The 21,699-nt window shown below is 39.6% G+C and overlaps 1 protein-coding gene across 4 annotated transcripts in view; it reads right to left on the bottom strand.

The window, feature by feature from the left end:
- Positions 1 to 1,344: 1,344 nt before the first annotated feature.
- The window catches only part of Sky (GTPase-activating protein skywalker), a 42,623-nt gene continuing 22,268 nt past the window's right edge, over positions 1,345 to 21,699 (bottom strand). Inside the window, exons 2-12 of one of the 4 annotated variants that reach the window (XM_076798123.1) lie at positions 11,338 to 11,810; positions 10,593 to 10,781; positions 10,018 to 10,142; positions 9,264 to 9,410; positions 8,469 to 8,603; positions 8,164 to 8,382; positions 7,651 to 7,680; positions 6,704 to 6,790; positions 4,916 to 5,074; positions 4,597 to 4,826; positions 1,345 to 4,496 (exon numbers count right to left, since the gene is read on the bottom strand). In XM_076798123.1, coding sequence (XP_076654238.1) covers positions 4,355 to 4,496; positions 4,597 to 4,826; positions 4,916 to 5,074; positions 6,704 to 6,790; positions 7,651 to 7,680; positions 8,164 to 8,382; positions 8,469 to 8,603; positions 9,264 to 9,410; positions 10,018 to 10,142; positions 10,593 to 10,781; positions 11,338 to 11,704 — 1,830 coding nt within the window. In that variant the 5' untranslated portion in view covers positions 11,705 to 11,810 and the 3' untranslated portion in view covers positions 1,345 to 4,354. The remainder of the gene's footprint in view (positions 4,497 to 4,596; positions 4,827 to 4,915; positions 5,075 to 6,703; positions 6,791 to 7,650; positions 7,681 to 8,163; positions 8,383 to 8,468; positions 8,604 to 9,263; positions 9,411 to 10,017; positions 10,143 to 10,592; positions 10,782 to 11,337; positions 11,811 to 21,699) is intronic. The other 3 variants (XM_076798120.1, XM_076798121.1, XM_076798122.1) reach the window with 3 other exon arrangements.

Here is a 21,699-nt window from a genome sequence, read left to right as displayed (position 1 = left end):
AGGTTTAGCTACTTGTATTGTCATAAACAAATTTATAAATATCTTTTCAGTGACGAGCACGACTTTATATATATATGTATGTATGTATTCATTTAGAAAATGATTGTAACAAAAGAAATGATATTTATTCCAGAAACGAAACGCTCGAATTGCAGCCGCTGGTCATTCAAGTATACAAATCGAGTAGTGGAAAATGGAAGAAGACTTTCTTTTTATTGGTGGTAATTTCAATGGTGTTATTCATTCCAAAGATTTTGGTTCTGTGATACGTTTAAATTAATTTTACATTGTAATTTACTTTCACATATTGGCTCTTGGGGTTCACATGCAATGTGTATGCGTACGTGTTTCTGTTTAAGAACGTGACATGAGATGTCCTTCTCAAAATAGAAGGAATGAAACGGGACAATAGATTTGCGTATAACAATATTCTATTCACAACGATGATATGATAAAGTAGCATCGAGACGCAACAATTTCTTTCCGGAAACGGTATAACTTACATTATACAACGTATATATTACATTATATATATATATATATAAATATATATTATGTAGTACTTGTATGTATATATATATAACGTAATATAGTATAACAACATTGCGGAAAGCTTCGAAAACACTCCATTCAATTATGTTTTATTTTCCTTTTTTTCGTCGTTTATTGGTATATATTTATATGTGTATATATAAATTTATATATAAATATATATATATATAGATAATATTGTATATATTTATATATACAATTCATATGTATATGTACGTATATATATATATATATATATATATATATATGTAGTATGTATATATATTACTTCCTAGTATATATTTATGTTATGCTGTGCTACGTTAGAAACTTTGAACAATAATACTTTCCATTTTCAGCACATCACCTTTCGCACGAATACGAGTATACAATAAATAAATATTCACTCATTCCGTTTGCAATTTATCACACACAACTATGGTTTCACAAAAAAAAAGAAAGAAAAAAAAATTCTATCGTTCGCACCAGCAGCACTTGCAACCACTTGTTCGTGAAACGTACATTGTTTTTTCTTTCGATAAAGTGCGTCCTGCGATAGCCACGAAGAGGACAGTTTAGCGGTAAAACGAAGTATGCGAAGCATAAACTTGCGGACGAGCGGTATGTAAATATAAATTAACAACGAAATAATTTAAAGACTCGCATCGAATTCTAAGCACGCGGATTACCTCTTCTTCGACTATCCCTGAATCCTACAACAATACCAATTCCACGATTGCTGTCACTCGTACACCCTCGACCCATGCAACCATACTTGTCTGTGATGTTACGAGTCCTTTCGGCAAAGTAAACATATTTTTTCTCGCGACGAGGGAACCGTCTGTAGTCCGTTATCGAAACGCAGACTCGTCAAAATGTAAAACGGATATACATTGAACACGTTCTACCACGTTTAACTCCTCAGTGAGATCAGCAGTGTTCCCCCATTTTCCGCACTCATTCTCGCAACATTTAAAACTCGTTGAAAACGGTAAATCGAATGTAAATCGCTACAATTTACGATTACGCGGGCATATTACATTAAGCTCTGTCGAAATATACGCGTAAACTGGAAAAGGGTTCGATCGCTAAATTCGACGGTACCTTGTTTATATTCAGAACTGATTTCGATAGCGCCATAAATGTGTAGTATTGATTGTACTTCGATACGTTGTTCGTCCATTTGTGTTACGATTCCGGCACGTGTAATCCGGTGATTTACGTGTCAATTTGTGATTATAACCATCGACCACTTAGATCGGTAAAAATGTAAATCGAGTATACATGGAGCGATTTAGCTTAGGCTCGTTTTCTTAAATTTTCCCGTGTTTCGATGTTCAATTACGTTTGTCTTGCAACTGATGGACGTTCAAGGTGAGAAAATATGTCAAAGATATAGAATGAAATTTTTACAGAAGTGTTCGAAGAAAGTTGATTTTGAACAGTTAGATACACGGTTGTTCAAGAACGTGCTTATGCTAGTGTAGGCGGAAGTGTACGTGTATCTGAAAAATATTTCACAAACGAGCCTCGAAGGAGACCAACTTTCTTGCAAACCGAAACTTCTTCATGACCAGACTGCGGACTTTTATGCAAATTAAAATTTTTGTACATCATTTGTAATTTACAATAGGAGGTAAGTAAAAATTTCATCACTAATCATCGCTACTTTTATATGTTAAAAATGGTATATCCACGTTGTTAAACTCTTTTAATCTTCTTACTGTTTTGAATTACACCTACTCACTTTACACCTACGCATAAAAGCCGCAGTCTATTCGTGACATTTCATTCTACAATTTTGTCGTCATTTGTTACAGTGCAGTTTTCATCTTTCAGACTGTATCACCAGTTATGGGATAGTTCGTATAACGGTGTCGTTCGTATTTCGTGTGTGCTGTTCCGAGATTGGTGATAAAGTGACGACGGGGGCTGAAAGATACATGATCCTCCCACGCAAACAATTATAATTAGTAGGTATTGTCGCTCGGACAAAAGTGGTGCCAGCCACTTCTACATCACAACCAAGGCATCCAAACAGACACCTCTAGATTCGCTCGTTCTCCACTCTTCCTCTTTCGTCCTTTCACTCGAATAATAATAATAATAATAATAATAATAATAATAATAATAATAAAAAAGAAATAATCAACAAGAAACTAAACACAGAAGCAGGTACTCTAAGAGTTAATCGTGTACCGTTACGATATCGATACAGATTTGATCACAAAGAGAGACGAAGGATAACCGACAGTAACATCTAGTACGCTTCTTCAGAATGCCCCGAAGTGTGTTGAAGAAAAAAAGAAAAAGAGAAGAAAACGCTTATGGAAATATACATATACATATATATATATATATATATATATATATATATATATATATATATATATATATGTAAATATATGTATATATCGTTCCGTGTCTGTACTAGTTCGGTTCGCTATCAACATGAATTACGTATTCTATATAAAATATACAAATTCTTAAAGTACTACGTGAAAATTATGGCTTCGTTACCGGTTTTAGAAAGCGAGTCAATTATTACACGACTCGGAACTGAACGTGTCTCTTTCGACGAAATCACCACCGAGAAATTACAAAAAAAAAAAAGAAAAAAAAAGAAGAAAAGACAAACAAAAAAATATAGAAGAGATATCGTTGTTTCAAAGTACCATTCGCCCCCTGCCATTATTTTCTCGAATGTCTTTCTACGGTCGATCGTACATGATCACTTTGTCGAGTATGTGTAAACGTGTTGTATACGAATGTTTTGTCGAGTGTGTGTGAGAGTAATGAATCTGGTTGCGCAAGGGGCATTACTTCTAATATTTATAGGAAAATATATGAGATTAACGTACACATCTGTATATGATATTATATACACACATACACAGGTAACGCGGTGACATACACAATATGTAACATATATGTATATATATATATATAAACAATATTCTTTTCCCTTCGATTCTCTCTCACGGTTTGTATTTAACAACTGATTAAAGCTAGACATAACAATACTAAAGTAATAAACACTACAAGTTGTTAACACATGTATACGAGCATTTCTGACAAAACTGTATAATTAACAATAAATTCAATGAAATAATCTGCGATAATATGGTATATACAGGGAGCGTCGTCTAAAAACGAGAAATGTTTTGCGGTTTCAATGTTAAGAGGATCCTCCCTGTATATATGCACGTATATATATACAAAATACATAATGAATAGCGTCTAATCAAATGAATATTAAGTATTCACGTAAATAACCAATAGTTTTTTACATATGTACACTTTGGGATAGCAAGACTGCGTACAACTGAGGGTCACCGTCTCAACGTCGATTATTGTCAAAATCCATTGTGTCGCAGACTTATGTTTACGCGCCAGGCTCCGTTCTATCGTCTCTCTCTTCTCTCTCTCTCTCTCTTTCTCTCGTTCAAATAGAATAAGAAAATCTGTGACACAGTGAACGCAAGAATCGCATAGTCATTTTCGCAGACATTGAGACGAATGATCTAACAGGAAGCTTAACGAAACGAAAGAGATAGAAAAAAAATCTGTGTAATCTCATTTCGGCACAGAACCATTTGCTTTTAGCGCCTCAGCAACGAAACATGCACACGTAGTAATACTAGTACTCCGCAAGCGATTGAGGATGCATTACAACAATGCCCGCGCTTAATGTCGCCGCGGTAATGTTTCTACATACACGAAGACACTTGTATATAATGTATAGAACTCTGTACATATAGAAACAGAGTTGCTAAATGGCAGTAGTGAATCAAATAAATCAATGCGTCGTATTGTTGTCTCTTCAAGCACCGGCGAAACCGTACACCTCCAGTACCCTAATCTCAAAGTCGCCGTTAGCACAAAGAGGTGGGTTGTTGAACGTGGAGCACCGGTCTGTCTTACCGAATCTTATGTTCTCGTCCATCCATATGGCTTGTCCATCTCTAAACAAGGTAATTAATAACATTAACAGCTAAGCAAGCTCGCAATACTAGGTCATCTTGGGTATATCAAACTAATAGCATTATAAAAAATAAAAATTACCCGCCGCCAATTGTTATCATTTTAGAATCTGCCGCCATGAACAGCTCAGCCGAATGATGAACCTTGGAATCATTGTGCGAAGAGTCCATCCCTACCCAAGGGTATTTTGCTCGTTCAGGGTACAAACTGAACAGAAACGTTTCACCTGTGCCGAAATAGGCTTGTCTTTGTCCTTTGTCGTTTTTCATGTTTCGTTCGCACCATCTTGTGGAGCAGTAGGCACCGAACACCTTAATGAAATAAATATTTGTTACGTACCATCCAAAAGTAACCGCAACAAATGTTAGCTTATTATTATATTACTGTAAAAACAACTTACTTCATTGTTACAGGTCTTGATCATCAATAGGGTTGGTTCGTGTTGCTCTACCCTTACGTAAAACGTCGTCAACGAACAACCATGCTCTTCGGTTGTGTATAGCAGTATTGGTTGATACATGGTAATCCGCATCGGCAGCCAGGACCACAACGTGAATAACTATTACAAAATAAAAAGAAAATTAGTATAACGCACACGGTAAGACTGGTGTTCGTGACTGTGCAAACATTAGCTTCCGGTAATTTTCTAAAATCCTTCAAGGATACAGCAAACTAAATCACAGCAGCGAATCATGCGTTTGACTGAAAAAGGAAATTAAAAATAACGTAACTGTAAAGCTTATAAATATAACAAATTTTGTGTAAAATCTTTCAATGTCAACCGTTTCGAAGATCTTTATTCGGTATTAACCTCGTATCGACCAATGTTTGGTTCAGTTTCCTCGGCTAATTGTTTCTCTTAGAGATAAATATTCCTCTGTTATTGTTACCAGAATTAACGTCCAAGTGTTTGTCAAACGTAATTAAACCAATAGCGTAATAAACAATCCGAGGACATTCATGCATATTTATATGACTAAACATGAAATATTTTTTAACATTTCTACACGCCATAAATGCATAAAATTCCTCAGTCCGATAATAAATATCTAGTCACAATGAAAACAGAAAAAAATACTATAAACTTCAGCACATACTAAAGAAAACTAAAAATGCATGTGTAAAATGATAAAAAAGACATTCTCCATGCAAAATGCGATAGCATCATACATAAATATAAAAGTGAACTGCTACGCTATATGTATAACTTTCAATGAGACAAGATTGTGACTGATTGATGATGATACAGTGCACATGATATAACGGAGGATCGGCGCTGATATTAAAGATATACATTGACAACTACAACTAATTGCTCTCTAGGTAATACCGAAGTAGTTTAGAATCACTGGCGTCGTTTCGCTATTTGTTATTGGTATTACACACTGATCACATCAGCAGAAAAAACAACTTATCCGCATAAATATCACAACAACACAAATTAATAAGGGTTTACGTTCGGCGATGGTGTTCTACAGTGTCGCCATGAATGCGTAAAAAAGAAAACAGAACAAAAATAACGCATGCCGAGTTAATAGCAAGGGGGAGGGCAGGGCGGGGGGTTGTGTGTGATCAAACTCGTAGCTTGGATACGTTCAGTGGGTCACGAAGCGGTGTGCGTTGTTCTAAATCAGTAGTAGTAAGTCAAATAAATACACCATTCAGTTTCAACAAATAAACTGCAAGATACGGAAACCTTAGGCAACAAAAATAGAAGTATACAACAGTGGTAAAACAACGATATACCGTAACTACAAAGCTGTAACAATAACTCAATCGAGAGCCAGCCAACGGGGTGCTAGCACGTAGCTTCCAAATGGGAGACAATCAAACTTGTTTCATTTACATCGGTCTGACCCATTTTGCAATTTAGAGGAACGTGTGAACGATTGCCACCGTTCGGCCAACGTGACTCTATCGTACACTCATTGGCCACTGTATCTTCGGAGATAATAGCAAAGATGAGAACGATGTAGACACTACCCATAGTATGTACCTTCGTGGTGGCTGTACGTACACCGATAACGACAATACCGACATGCCACAAAGAGAGAGAGAGAGAGAGAGAGAGAGAGAGAGGGAGAGGGAGATATATATGTATATATAGATGCGACCAGCGTACTACAGAAAAATTCTGGCTATTGCGGTACTCTTTTGTTGTTTGACGGAACAACCGTCAAGTACTTACATCAGGCATGTCTAGAATCTGGGAGCATATGCTTTGTATGGGATAAACGCCCATTGACAGAGCACGCGGTCCAGGACTGTGTGCACCCTACACCCATCACCATTAAATCCATCATCATTCCAGTAACGCAGCATGACACAAGACAACATAGAACCGTCAGTTATAATTGGCGTACGGCTGCGGCTCGTTTTTATCAACGAGAATATGTAATATATATATTTAAAATGCGAAACACTGGTTAAAGACCATATTGGAAACACAGAGCGTACAAAGAAACGGCCAGCAATAATATGGCAACTTGTAAATGTCGCTTGCGGCACGGTATAATAGAACAGATGAATGCTCGACACTTGCTTACTGTTAACCAGTGTGACCAATAAATAACCTTGAAAACAAAATTAACGTATCGGTAATGCTAAGAAAGCATCGGAACATAATCGGTACGAAATCAAAGGATGCGTCGTTGCAGCGCCCGTTTCGTCAGTTTCACAGCTGTTACAACGAGACCGTTAACGAAAACAACTGCGACGGACCGAAGCAGTACATGTTGCAACTGGTTTGAACGTTCCGAAGGGCTTGCCCTCGAATTTCTTCGAAAGATCAACGACAACGTCTCTCGCAGCTCTGACCTGATCTATATTTCTGAACGTCGACGTTCGTGTCTACCTTTCTCAATTACCATAAATGTGTCGTATACTTGCAGAACACTGAAAAGCCAGTGAACACCTGATGAATCATGAATTTGACAATAGAAGAGATCTTTGTTATTCTATTAATTCGAGAGGCGGTAACTGCAAGTGGATAGACGGTAACAGCGATAAAGCTGGCACGATAAGTGTGACAAAAGGGTGAGTATGAATGAATGTAAAACAGGTAGTAGTTCAGGAACAAAGGGCAGAGCACATGAAACTAACAACACATTTCCCAAAAAGATAATTATACGATACCCTGTCTTTGTATGTGTCTTCACATTCTTTCTGAAAACAAAGTGAATAATTGAACAGCTTTCGCATTGTTCGTCTTTCGGTTACCCTAAGAAACTATATATGTTTATACGATGATCGTCTACGTTTCTCATCTTATTATAAACATATCGATCAACGTGAGCTAGCGGTGCTAAACCTTTAACACCTGCAACATTTCTCGCAAACAAGAATATAATCTAAACGTTACGATAGAATCGGCTCACATATATGTACGCCACTTATAGACTTGGTAATAGAAAATAAGACAGCGTTTGCCGTTACTATGCCAATGTAAACAATTCAACGATTGTCAGAGAATAGAGAACCCTCGGGTACAAGATCGAGAGGGTAATTTATCAAATTCGATCGCAGGCCGAGACATGTCCGATCGGATTTAGATTTGGTTTCATGTACGTGAGTCCACCTTGCAAGAATCGGTATTTCGGTGAATTGACCGATCCATGTGCGACAAAAAGAGGAATACGGAGAACGTACTTCTCGTATCGTGAGCGTGTGCGACATCATCTGAATGTTGACTTGGGACTGGCTCGTGGGCAGATTGTCCGTGGATCGGGAACGAGCCAACGATCTGGATCCCGTTAAAACGCTTCTACTTTTAAGAGCCATTTCTGTGCGCAAAAATACCCTTGATATGTATGCTGAGCTGAGTCCGCGTATCCCAAATGCGGTACGCAAAAATTTCGCCGGCGTCACCTGCAAAATTCCAACGGGATTACGTTTTTCGCTTCCGGTATATGCCGCGAGTATGTAGCGCTACCGATCATCCGGGTTTCACTCACCGGTATTTGCCTGCAGAATTTCGACAGCGCGGCGTCGATGCCGTTCTTGGAAATTTCATTCATCCACTCAGAGTTTTGCAAGGATGAGTGCTTATAGAATAATAAAACTATAGCCATCGCTACCCGGTAGAAGACCTGAAACACGAGATAGAACAAAACGCGTGATTCATCGATGGAAATATAAAGATGACTTAATTACTCCGACGATATATCTGGAACGGACGATGCATATTAATTCCGATGCGCTTCTCGAAAATAGTTCCACCGAAGAGTCTCCAAACAAGTAACCAAACGAGTAGAAACGAACCATTCGTGACAACCTTTATAATTAGATCAATCTTGATGCAATATTTTATTTCTATGTTTTGTAAAATATATAACAAATACGAAAAGTTCCTTCCTCTACTAGACGATTCCTTTCAATAAATTAAAGACCGTCTCCTTGTATTTTATAAATTTCAATAAATGAGCAGAGATCCGCAATCTATTTATAATTCTCGAAAGCATGAACTACTTTTGCATTTCTCTGGATAGCTTGAACGGGAGCTCGATGTAAATCTTCTTGTAAAAATCGATCTGTTACTGGCATACGATCAACACTCGAGTTTTACATTCATACTATTCCAGGAAGAGCTTTTCTTATTGTATATACATATGTACGTATGTACGTATAGATATATTCCGTCTTCATATTCTTGAACAGGCGCCAGAAATTTTTCAACGTGTCCGCAAGAAGATGCAATAAAAATCGGAATGCTTCCGAATTATATCGGTCCGAGTTCCACGAACACTGACCTTAATGCCTTCGTGTAGGAAACAGTCCATAACCCTGACTAGATGTTGGAATGGAAGAAGCTGTAGTATCCACCAGATCCAATCCATGTAAATTCTCTCCGCTCTCGATCCTGAGCAATGCCTCGCTAAATGTACCGCCGCCGATTTCTGCAATAGAAAGCGCAAGCATGAATTATATCCCCCTGATGCTGCGATTTTCCAGAACTCCGCTTCCATCTCGCCTGGCAACGCGTATTTCGCTTATCTGGCACTTTCATCGACTTCTGAGCAATTTTCTCTGGCGTATTCGAACGAAATAAATCATCTTATACTATTCCCATAAACATACCTACGCATAAATCTGTCGAGCTGATTTAGAATAGAAAAGTTCCGAACAAATGTGCTCGAGCTCATGGAGCACGTGCAGACACAAATGAAATTCCGAAGGTCTTTCGCAAAGAAACAGAAATTACTTTGTATTTCTCAAAGGTACATGGTAAAATTATGTGAAGTTGTTTAAAGAAATTCTATTCGTTACTGGAATTTTGTTTTCTGTTCTGATAAATATTGAGTACTTCGATTCTTCTGAATCGAATCTCTCAGAACACTCTCTGCGCCGTTTACTTCGAAACATAGATCTAGAGAGACGAAAATGTGGAAGCATCCTTTGCGCGTACATTATATGCGCAAGGGAATGGAAACGGTTTCAAGTGAAACGTGTCCAATTAGTCGAAAACATGACTCATCGATTCGAGATAGTAACTGCAAAACGTACCACGTGCTTTTTGGTGATTTGCTCGACAGTTTTCCAGGTAACTTCGTACAGAAGTTTGGTTTGCGTAATGAACATTTTGTCTTTAGCAGCGACCAGGCTGGCCATACAATGATAACACTCCTCCTCTGTAAGAAAACGTATTTTGTGAATATTCCGATTTAGGGCTATTAATAACTTGGGAGCATATCCAACCGCGTGTCTACATCTTTATTTATGCGATCAACCAGAGGAACCGACGTGCGGCACGCGATGTGAATTTCCATTGTGCTCGAAACGAACGGGGCAAGAGAGAGAAGTGTGTCCCGTTTGAGCAAACTGTTTACATTGGTGCCCGCTTAAATTTTCAAAAATTGTTACACTTCAATTTGCACGATCCGTCTCTCCGTTGTTCGAACGAGCACAATGGTCAGACTATTCCACTCTTCCTAACTTCACGTCCCCGTATAGTAAACTGGTTCCAAGGTCCTCCGGGGGATCCTTTCTCCCCCGTGGTGGGGATAACATTTTCACAGTTACGGTAGAGACCCTCGCGACAGTTACGGAGACAATACCGTGCCGTACTTGCAAGTACCCACCTGGCATGAAGTGAAGAAGAAGCGCTGTGATCGGGTAGAGCGAAGGACTGTAGGTGATGTCGGGACAAGCGTATCCCAGCACAGATACAACCCTGTCCGCGACACTCCTGCCCTTTCTTGTCAGATTGTACGACAGGCAATGAGTGCTATCCACAAACGGCGGTAGCATGATTGATTTTTCCGGCAGCTCTGCAAACACATAGAATTCGAACCGTCAGCGACCGGGAATAATTAGATTGATCTATTCGAAGAACTGTAACAATCCGTCAAGAGCCACGCTTTGTTATACCGAGTCGGACGGTCGAAAGTAAACGCACTTCAACGCGTCACCGTGGATTTTATGCTTTAACGATTTAGCTGCGAAAGTTTATGCAAACGCGTAGCTCCGGTGGGATTGTTTAACGCGCTGACTGCCAAACAGAACTCTCTAAATACACCAGCAACTCGACGTAATTTAATTCGTGAAACCAAAACTGGCAGAAAATATTCCATCAAGTTTTAACGACTGATCTGTACGGAAAAGAAGCTCGACGATTATTTCTTCCAAATAATCGTTTCAAGCGAAATTGTTCCATTATATTAATACTATAAAAATCTGTTGAATCACGAATGAAATGGCCAGTTGCTTTTTCTCGAGAAATTCTCAACGGTTGATCTTCGATATTAGAGAGTAAAGTGTTAATTTCACTAATAAAGCTTGAAGGTCGTGTTACCGCCCTATCCTCAATTACACATAAAATCGCACCTGTAGTCCCAAAAACTTGATTGACCATGTCCCAGTAGAAGCCGTCGAGCATGTTCTTGCCGTGTGCGTGTTGACTGCATAGAGCCGGCCATAGCTGCGTCCTAATTCCGTTGTTCAATGGCCACGCGTTCTCCCTTATGATCAGCTTAACCTCCCTCTTTCTGCCAGCCTGTAGGAGCGCATTGACCTCGTTGAAGGTCTTTAGCGCTTGTTTCTTGCTGGTAGGCGACTCCGGCTGTATCACGATGTTCGTCGTGTCGACGTGCGGTGGAAACGCGTCATCGATATCGACATTCGCCTCCTCCTCGAGTACCGACATCATATTCGGCTGGTTGTCCATCGAGGAGGGTGTCTGTGTGACTAACATCGCAGGTGGCGAGACTACGGCGCGAGATTCTTCTTCATTGTGCCGTTTGCCCTTACCCTATCAGCCATGCTATTTACGTCATGTCCTGGGATGTTTCAATTTTCATCTGCAACACAACAAACACACTCGGATTAAATGTTGTTCATCCGCTCTCTAAGTTGGGGGACAGGTCATTGGAACTTTGAGCAAGGTAAGATAATGGTGGACTTGTGCTTGACAATTTAGAGGTCACGATATTTTTTCGCTTTAGGACTCTAAGGCGTCGTGACCTGGGATGTTCCAATTTTCATTTGCAACACAACAAACACACTCGGATTAAATGTTGTTCTTCTGCTCTCTAAGTTGGGGGACAGGTCATTGGAACTTTGAGCAAGGTAAGATAATGGTGGACTCATGCTTCATTTAGAGGTCACGATGTTTCACCACTTTAGGACTCTAAGGCGTCGTGTCCTGGGATGTTCAAATTTTCATCTGCAACACAACGATCACACTTGGAGTGTGTGTTGTGTATACAGTATGGATGTTTATTTTCGGACAAGTTGATCGCTCTGCGCGTCTGTTATCGGGCAACGAAAAATGTCTCCCGTTAGCCGAAATCGCCAAAGTCAAAGAAAATCACATGTCCCGAGCGTGCGGGCATGCATATTATCGGCCGGGCTCTGTCCAATCGCGGCAATTGTTTACGATCCGAAAAATCTTCCGTAAACATCTTTCACATAATAACCGTGACTGTGGTGGAGCCGTATCATCCGATTAGTCGACGGCACATTTAATCGCGGCTGGTCCGAACGCAAAAGAGACAAGGGAATAAAGGCAACGAGGGGGAAATTATCTGAGCCAACGCATTTCTCGCGATACCGCATAATGTACGTAGTTTTCGTTGACGTCGGTTTGTTGCGGTACGTTGGTCACTTCACAACCGAAACCATTTGTCTTCTGTAAGGATGCCAGGGTAAACAAGGCTCGCCGAGCGAACGTCGCTTCTGTCCCCGAACGACGCTCGTGTCGTTTTCTCATTCGTTCACCTAACCGGCGGACAGGGTAAGGAGGGACCCTATTACTGTGGGGGTACCAATCACTGTGCCTGTATTAATTATACATAAAGCACAATTCATGCTTGTAATGAAATAGGCAAAAAAGAAAGTACAATTAATATAGGCACAGAGACTGGTACCCTCGCAGCAATTGGGTCCCTTACCCTGATCGTTAATCGTCTAATACCACTGCGTGAAATAAAAAATAATTATATAAAAAGATCGATCATCTTTAATTATTTAATTTTTGATAGGTTTGGTGTTAACAGTCTTTCAAAATTAATAATGAGCAGCTGATTTTTCATTTTATGATCGTTTCCTCTACAACAATTTGAATCGCAGAGGAAACTGGCCAATTATGGAATAGTATCCCAGTATAGCACGGGTGCTATACCTAAGAATCTAACGAGTATAGTAGATCGACAAATTCTTGGCACGCTGCTGATTCGTACAGTAACTGCATACTGAAACGCGACGTGTGTCTTAAGGGGAAAAAATATTTAATACGAAAAATGTATCGTGAGAACATTTTCAGTTGCGAATGTAACTGCAAGAAGTCGTAACCAGTTAATAATCTGGAAAATGTGATTTTTAAGAATTTTTTCTAAAGAGTGTAATGAACTTTCTTTTTTAACTAAGTGCCTTATTTGAAAGTATGTTTAAACTCACAGAAGTTGTGATCAACAAGTGGTTTTCTGATTTATCGGTTGAAATCGCTTGCTGGGATTTGTTTCGACTCTTTTTTACTGCCCAAGGATATACCGTGCTGCCATAAACTCTTATCGAACGCATCAAATCGCTTAATTACCAAAGATCAGAAGTTTGAAAAGTCTTTACCGCCGGGGATGAAAAGGCATTACCATAATACGAATCCTAACAAAGGAGATTTTCAAATCAAATTTGACAGTTCTCGATGATTAGGCGAGCGGAAATTTTATGCATTTATGGTAAACGCTGAGCGGATGAAATTCAAAACAGTAGACGAATTTAAAGAACGCAGGAATATCAATATTTTCTTGCCAATTCATTAAAAATACTAAAGACAGAAGTTTTGGCATGGTTCGGTATAGAAAATTATTAATATCTGTAAATATATTACAAAAAGGGATGAAAAAAGTATCTGAGAGAAATGTAGAGGTTTCAAGCTTTAAAATGAGTCATGCGCGATTGGTATAGTAGTGTATAGTATGCGTGTAATAAGTACGAATACGAGCACGAATGTGAGTATGTGTGAATTGGTTTGTGAAACGTATGCAAGAAAAAGGGAAGAGGATGCGATATGAGTTGACAATATCGATTTTAACGACGTATGTTTTTGGACAAATGAACCGCCGTGCGACGGAAACGTATGACAATAAGCTTCGATTTGCGCGGGAGCGAGAGAAAGAGAGAGAGAGAGAGAGAGAGAGAGAGAGAGAGAGAGAGAGAGAGAGAGAGAGAGAGTGTGTGTGTCGACCAGACAATGACCTCGACGACGTGTTTCTAAAGGAGGCAACCAGCAGCAGGAGACAATGGATATATAATATCGCCTATAATTAGCCACGTAAAAGCTGTCGCTAATAATAAGCAAACCAGCCAGATGCAAAACCACGAGTGCGCGGTGATCATATTGTACTTAACGGTTATTAATAAAATGCGCCAGTTATCTTACCGTGATAAACACGTTTAATACTTATCAACACACCATGTGCGACTCGGGGAACATTACTGTACACAATCCACAGATAGACTGCCCGGTAGATAAAACATTTATGACAACGCCCGCTGCGCCGTGGAGGCTGCAAGGCAAACAGAATTCCCTTATCGCCGCGTGAAATTAACACAAATTAGTAATCTCGAGAACGGGGAAACCTATTGCACGCTGCGCCGCGTAAATCCTTACAACGTCTACTCTTTCATGCGTTTTATTCGCTCGCAGGGTAGCCATTTTCTATCGGTGCTCGGACGAATTATTACGTCTGGTTACTAATTTACTAAATGTTAATTGTAAATTTTAACGATATAGTTTGCGAATCATTGCAATTTATATTTGACCGATTGTAATAGCTTTTTTAAATATCAACCGTACCGAGCACAAAATCTATTATTACGCTTGAAACTAATTATGGTAATACCGTGATTACAGGATTTACGTTCGACAAGACTGCCATGCAAATTATATTCTGCACTGTTATAATCTGTAGTACTGTACATTCGAAAGACATTTTCTCGCACCACATCGATTATTTATAAATTGATTTTAAACCGCGTTTTCCGATATTTTTCGTCTTTCAGGGATCGAGACGGACGTTAATCACAGCTGAAAGATTCTAGTTTCAATATTTGTCAGAACTACGTCTAGTCAACCACAATGAATGTTCTTCGACAAATATTTGTTCAGGGAAACAAAGCACTCCGTGATCGTATTTCCCGGCGCATGATAGGTATATCTGAAAATCCATGGTTGCAGCATCTATCGGCCGTGTTTCGTCGACTAAACTCGAGATCGATCACACTTTTTCAAATGCGTGTACAGAACTATTGTTCTGCTGGTGTATTCTATAAATTTCTTTCGTTAATAAACTGAACACATATATTTCCGTGGAACTTTGTCAATTTTTTTCTACCGATTCCAAATCGATCGGTATGTAATAAAATCGTGGACAATCAAGAATTTGATTGAGTTTCAACGAAGATATACAAATATTTATGACTTTTAGAATGATTTGTAGATCAAAATATCAGTAAATAACCAGTATTCTTCTTTCCAAATTAATGATATTTTTGGGTTTTCCCGGGAGTCAAGAGTCGATCACAACATTAATTAAAAATTGTTTTGACGCATCGATTGCAAATATTTTTGGCCTTGTCGTACGAGTCATTCGAGAGAAATCCCCTCGCAACTGGTCCACTTCCTCGATGATTAATCACAGCAGTTTTGATAACAGCGTACCAAAACTGACGTATGTAGGTGAAACACGTATAAATCAGTCGGAAAATTTCGTAATGATACATTAATATTACAGAATAGATTAATTACTAAATATAAGATTTAGGTGAAAGAGAGAAAATATTGTTCGACATTCGTTAGGGGTAATGCTATCTTTAAAAATCATTCGCGGTCACTGAACTGTAAACGCAAAGGGTTAATCCGAAAGGTTGGAATTAAATTGTGAGGGGTTGATACCAGGTTGACACCCCCGTTTGCGAAAAGAATCCACCCCTGGCAATGGAGGCTCGCAGAGTTGCCACGGGCGGATAAATATTATTGCAGCTCTGGAGCGCACGAAGCACTTGATAGTATAAATATATCTCATCGGAGGCGATGGCAAACACGCGAACAGTACGCGGCAACGTGCCATTGTCGGATCCGCAAAGCAAACAAAGATCGGGCGAAACCCGCGCGCGGCAACTGACAAATTTGCATAATTCTATTAACGCGTTCTCTCCTCCGTTAGATCCACGACGCGATCCGCGGCCGCTCTCGATCCCAACGATCCACGTCTCTCGTCGGACCGCGCAATCGTCGCCGCTGATCTAACTGGTTAATTAGTTCAATTACAATGATGGTTGTTTCGTGACTCGTTATCGTTCGCTCGTTGTACGGATTGCCACCGATTTCTCGCCGCGAGGCTGCGCAAGATAATCCTTTTGCCGAGACGATGCTCGCCGAGATCGGATTTCTGACGTTTCTCCGATCGATCGCTCCTCGATCACATTGCCCCGGCGATTATCGACTATGATGTCGTCACGATTCAAACGTATAATCCTAATGGACCGTTTTCAGGGAGGTTTCGATTTTTAAGTTGCGATATCACAGTTTATTTCGTTAAACAACTTGCTTCCGTTGGAATTTTTGAGATTGCTCTAGTGGCAGTCCAGGAATTGAAATGCTTACATTAAAGCCCGCTTGCATTTCATTCAAAGTTAATAGCAGATTTCCAAGCGATCATCTTAAGAACCGAAGTAAGTAGATAATAGCCTACTTATAAGGATATCTGCGTCTAACGTTCCGAGGATTTCAATGCTTAACGGAATGAAATTCAGATTAGCCCTTCTATTATCGTTACGGCGGAACGTTCTGTTCGGTGGCGAGACGCGCTGTTCGGTGCGGTGGCACTGTGTAATTCGCGTCGCCGCACGGTAATACCAATTAGTATTATCTGAAAAGGAAAACGTGTACGGTTCGTTAAACACGTCCAGCGTGAAATTTCTCGTTGCAATTGTCGGAGTGCCAAATATGCGCACGCGGCTCGCTAATATCATCGTAGCCTTGATTCCAACGATCCGCCGGAGTTATCATCTCATTCTCTTCCTCGGATCTTCTTGAATAATTCATGGGCTGGCCAAACGCGTGATTCCGCGAAGGAATAGCCGGGCCAGATATTGCGATTCTGTTTCCCGGGAACGGGGGCACCGGTACAAAAAGGTACCCGTCGCCCTGTCCGATCGATTCAGCGATTACTTGCTCTCGAGGGGCTCTCGCTAAATTATTCCCGGCTAAAATTGTGAGAGTACGTGTCGGAAAGTTGCGGAAACCTGGAGCCATAAGAGTTTGTCAGAGTCAAGGTACAGTAATGTCTCGACATACGGGAGAACTTCGCAACTGAAATGGCACTTAGGGTACACGCAGGAGATACGCCCCTGGCGGACAGACACATTTGTTCTATCTGAATGGGGAGGGGGCATGATTACGTTTCTCGTGTCTACAGATTAATATTATTTAATAGAAACTTATTTTCTTATGTAACACGTAGACTGCGGATCTTTATGCAAAATAAAAATTGTCTGCATTTGTTATAAGACGTAGGAGACTTTACCAGGTCGTGCTATCTTATACAATACGCGTGTAATATATTAGAAGTGAATTTTTAAATCTGGGCAAGTGATTCTGTCATCCGATACGCGACAATTGGCGTGTCACGTCGGTTACGAAAATGTTGCTAACGAGATGGTGTTAAAACCGAAATAAATCTCGCGTGCACGAATATTTTCGTGAGACACTTTGTCGAGAACATCTGCCAGGATAAGTAGAATTATAAACAGAACGAATGTAAGCCAAAATGCTTCGGGAAGCTCGCGAGTGAAAAACTGGAGCCTAGAACGGCACCAAATGCCATTTTTCGTCGGAAAATGTACGAACATCGCGGACGACGGTAGATATTCCAACAGCAACAAAGAGGATACAGGCTATCGTATAAACGCAATCTGGAGTACTGTGCTTCCACCTTTTTAATTGCCCATCTGATCAATTAAAAAGTCTGCGGTGGACTGGCAGTGATCTGTGAGCATGTTGCTTTAAATAGACGAGCATCATCAGACGCGCTTCAGTATCAGCGTGTTAACAGGCCTCTGATGAAGCTAGTTGGGCCGCTTAGGCGTTTCGAACATTTTTCAAAACGACACGGCTTACGCTTTCAATTTTGAGTAATAGTGACACGCGTGACGTACGAGCCCCAATTAGGTCATTTCTTTTTTAAAAACTGGTTTTTGATCATTTTTTCCTTTGGAAACTGTAAGACTTTGGTCAAGGAATGTTTTCACATTTCAAAATGTTCATTTTGGGGAGCCCCTTGCATTTTTTATGCTAAAGAATTTTCATTAATTTCAGACGAATTTTCGTTTGAAATTATAAATTCGGTGAAGTCTGTGTAATTTATTATTTAATATATTATTCAGTCCTCGAACGAACGACTTTTCCTTTGAAATAGAAATTAGAGTCATCGAAAAATCTGTAGTTCCACTTTCTTGCTAAGAGTACCACAACAATCCTATACCACGTATTTTTGATTAGATAAACAGATCTAAGAAAAACGATCGAAATCTCTGAAGCACTCGAATGAGATAGAAATTTGTACCTTCCACGAAATCGAGTGGTTCAAATTACATTTTTGTATAACACGAAGTCTCGTCTGGTCCAGATTAGATCTACGCTAGCCCTAAGTTTGGCCAATCAGAGATAGCGGTATCTTTCTTCTTTAGGGCGAGTATCGAATAAACATTTTCGATAAAGACACAGGTTGTCGGTAAATCGAATCTGACGCGATAAAACGATGTGATCTGTGTGTGATAAAAACTGGAAATAAATCTAACGATCACGTAGATAGAATAAAAATTCTATTGTTAGAATTCACATACATTTCTAATTAAGCAATTTTGTGTTGAGTTTAGTTTAGCATAAGTTTCTTTTCAATTCATTTTAATCTATGCATAGGATTGACGTAAGGGACCCAATTACTGTGCGGGTACCAACTACTGTGCCTAGATTCATTATGCTTTAAAAATAAGTATAATTAATATAGGCAAAGTAATTGGTAGCCCCGCAGTAATTGGTTTCCTTACCCTAGCTTACGAAAAAATGACATAAGGAGGCAAGAAAATATTCTGCTTGAATAATAAGCAACAAAGAGACTGTAAAACGTAAGCTTTGCTATAGCTTAGGCCGATAGTATACATCGGGCGTGATCTGACCGAAGCGATCTCCTAATTGCCAATTTTCTAGAATCTTTACTGTTCCAGTCTGCCACACTCGGCTAAACGGAACCTACAATTACTTCATTAGCGCTTGATTAACGAGTAATTCGTGTTACTTAGGCTTTTCTCTCGGGCTTTCTGGAGATCTGCGGACAATTTGCGAACGGTTATGCAACTTCCTCTACGAGCATGATCGCGAACTCGCTCTGAATTATCCATATCTTCGTAATATCATTGCATTCAATTATATCACGCAAGCTTAGCTTTCATTGATAATAATTAACGATGTGGACGTCAAACCAGGGCATACGATCATTTAAAAACAAAGTCACGTTTATCTTCTTTCTTCTACTATTAGTAGTCAGGTTTTTGTCCTTAATTTTTTAGGGATCCATTTATCTTTCAAAATTGACGTTAATTATGGGTGTTAGAAATAAATTATTCGCAATGCTGTTACTTTCACGATTCCATTTGAAGGCTTCTATTCTGAAATTCATTGAAACGTTATTTTTCATTTATTAATAAGAATATTTCGAGGAAAAATAACGGTTGTATATTAAGAACGATAGGATAAATGATTGTTCCAGACTACAGGATGAAACACAGCGGTCTAAATATAAAGAGCGGCTTCCGCGCCATAGTAATTTAATCCATAAGAAGCAGCGGACGAAAATTGTTCTTTCCTTTGCGAAGGTTTCAAATGTATCTCAAGGTCAATTTCATATTTTTGAAAGGAAACATTACGTCTCTTATCTCTTGGGATACGAGGGCGAGTTCATCGGCCTAGCCGGGCAAGGTCATTCGAGATCCGAAACACATGGTAGCGTACGTAATCTTCGAAGTACATCGACTTCGCAAGACCACAAGGTCGAACCGCTGACTATCAATTGCGAAAAACGATAATGCACGACGTACTTTTACGTTCGCGTTGCGTACGATCTTGCAACCACGAGTCATTGAACTTGCTGTAAGTACGCTTCTCGCACCGTACGACAAAAAGCGCAATCAACATTAGAATTACCGGGCCCGTTAAAATGGCGGAGTACAGATTTTTTTCTTTTACAATTCCGCGAAGTTGTAGAAATATTTCTTGAGGAATTTTTTGGCGTATTTCTTTGCTCGGAGATCCTATAAAATCGGAATAAATGATCACGTTATTATCGTAATTATTATTATTCGGACACTCTTAAAAAAAGGTAACTTTTTAAATATTGGACCGTACGACTTGGATTTTTTTTTTGAGAACGTAGAACAATTAGTTGTGGTTTTTTTTTCGTCTACGAAAAGGAACCGCTTCATTTCGTCCGAAATATTTTTGTAGATTGTTTTGTAGATCGAAGGAATGCGAAAATTCAGTCAGCGATTCTAGGGGGGACCCCGGTTAATCAATTGTGCAAGATCTTAAAATAAAACCTGCAGACAGTATCTGATTATCAAGACATCGAAACTGGAGCTCGACCGAACCTGAAACCTTTTCCTTTATTACGAATACAAGTCTCACAGAAGACTCGGGCTCCGATGGCATCATTCCAAATCACATGACACCAAGTGCTCTCTAGCTATATCCAACTATTTTTTTCTTCTCTCTGTCTCACGCGACATCGCGCTATTTTAATGAGATGTATCCGTTCGTTATAGGCGTTTGTAGTTATTTTCAAGCTTTCCGCGCGGCTTGCTCCCTGCCACCACGGTATTTCAGCCCCTAAACGTTGCGATGCAACCGATTAGGAGCGTAGTAAGTTGCAACAAGGTAAATACTAAGAGCAACGATAGCTGCAATTTTAGGAAACTTATTTTGGAGAACATCTGAAAAATTCGTGAAAATGGGAGAAATTTTAAATAAAAAATTTGGGATGCGAGCGATTAGGAGCGTAGTTAGTTGCAACAAGGTAAATAGTAAGAGCAACGATAGCTACAATTTTAGCAAACTTATTTTAGAGATCTTCAAAAATTCGTGAAAATAGGAGAAATTTTAAATAAAAAAATTGAGATGCAAGCGATACGCATCGTTGGAGAACAGTGAGGGTAACGGCAAAATCGGTATTAACAGTTTTAGAAAAATATCTCGGCAATTAAGGGAAAAAAGAAGAGAATCGATTATCGCAAAATGAGTATTTTATAAAATCTATTTTCTCTGCGCAAGGCAAGTCAAAAGGAAATATGGTCAACGAACGGGAAGCGAGGAGGAACAAATTACATCATTGATCCGACGTAGAATCTATGCGGCAACCATCAACGATCAAACCTTCATGTTTGATCACGCTCGAGCGACTCCGATAGCCATCGCTAGATTCGACCTGGAGGACATTACTGCTTCAGCCTGTACGCTAAAAAGTTCTCGCCATACGAGTTCTATCGGTGCGGCGAGTAGAGGCGTTCATTCATTTCATTCACCTTTCGAACAGGTAGCGTTTACCTTCTAACGGGCTCTCTTTCAACGAGGGAGGCTGGAGAGAGGGGGGAGGTTCGCTCGAGCGTCTCGATTTTGCAACAAGTCAGCTGATTCCG

This window comes from Halictus rubicundus, chromosome 12 (assembly GCF_050948215.1).
Source record: "Halictus rubicundus isolate RS-2024b chromosome 12, iyHalRubi1_principal, whole genome shotgun sequence".
Classification (NCBI taxonomy): domain Eukaryota; kingdom Metazoa; phylum Arthropoda; class Insecta; order Hymenoptera; family Halictidae; genus Halictus; species Halictus rubicundus.
This window is presented reverse-complemented; position numbering and strand designations above follow the sequence as displayed.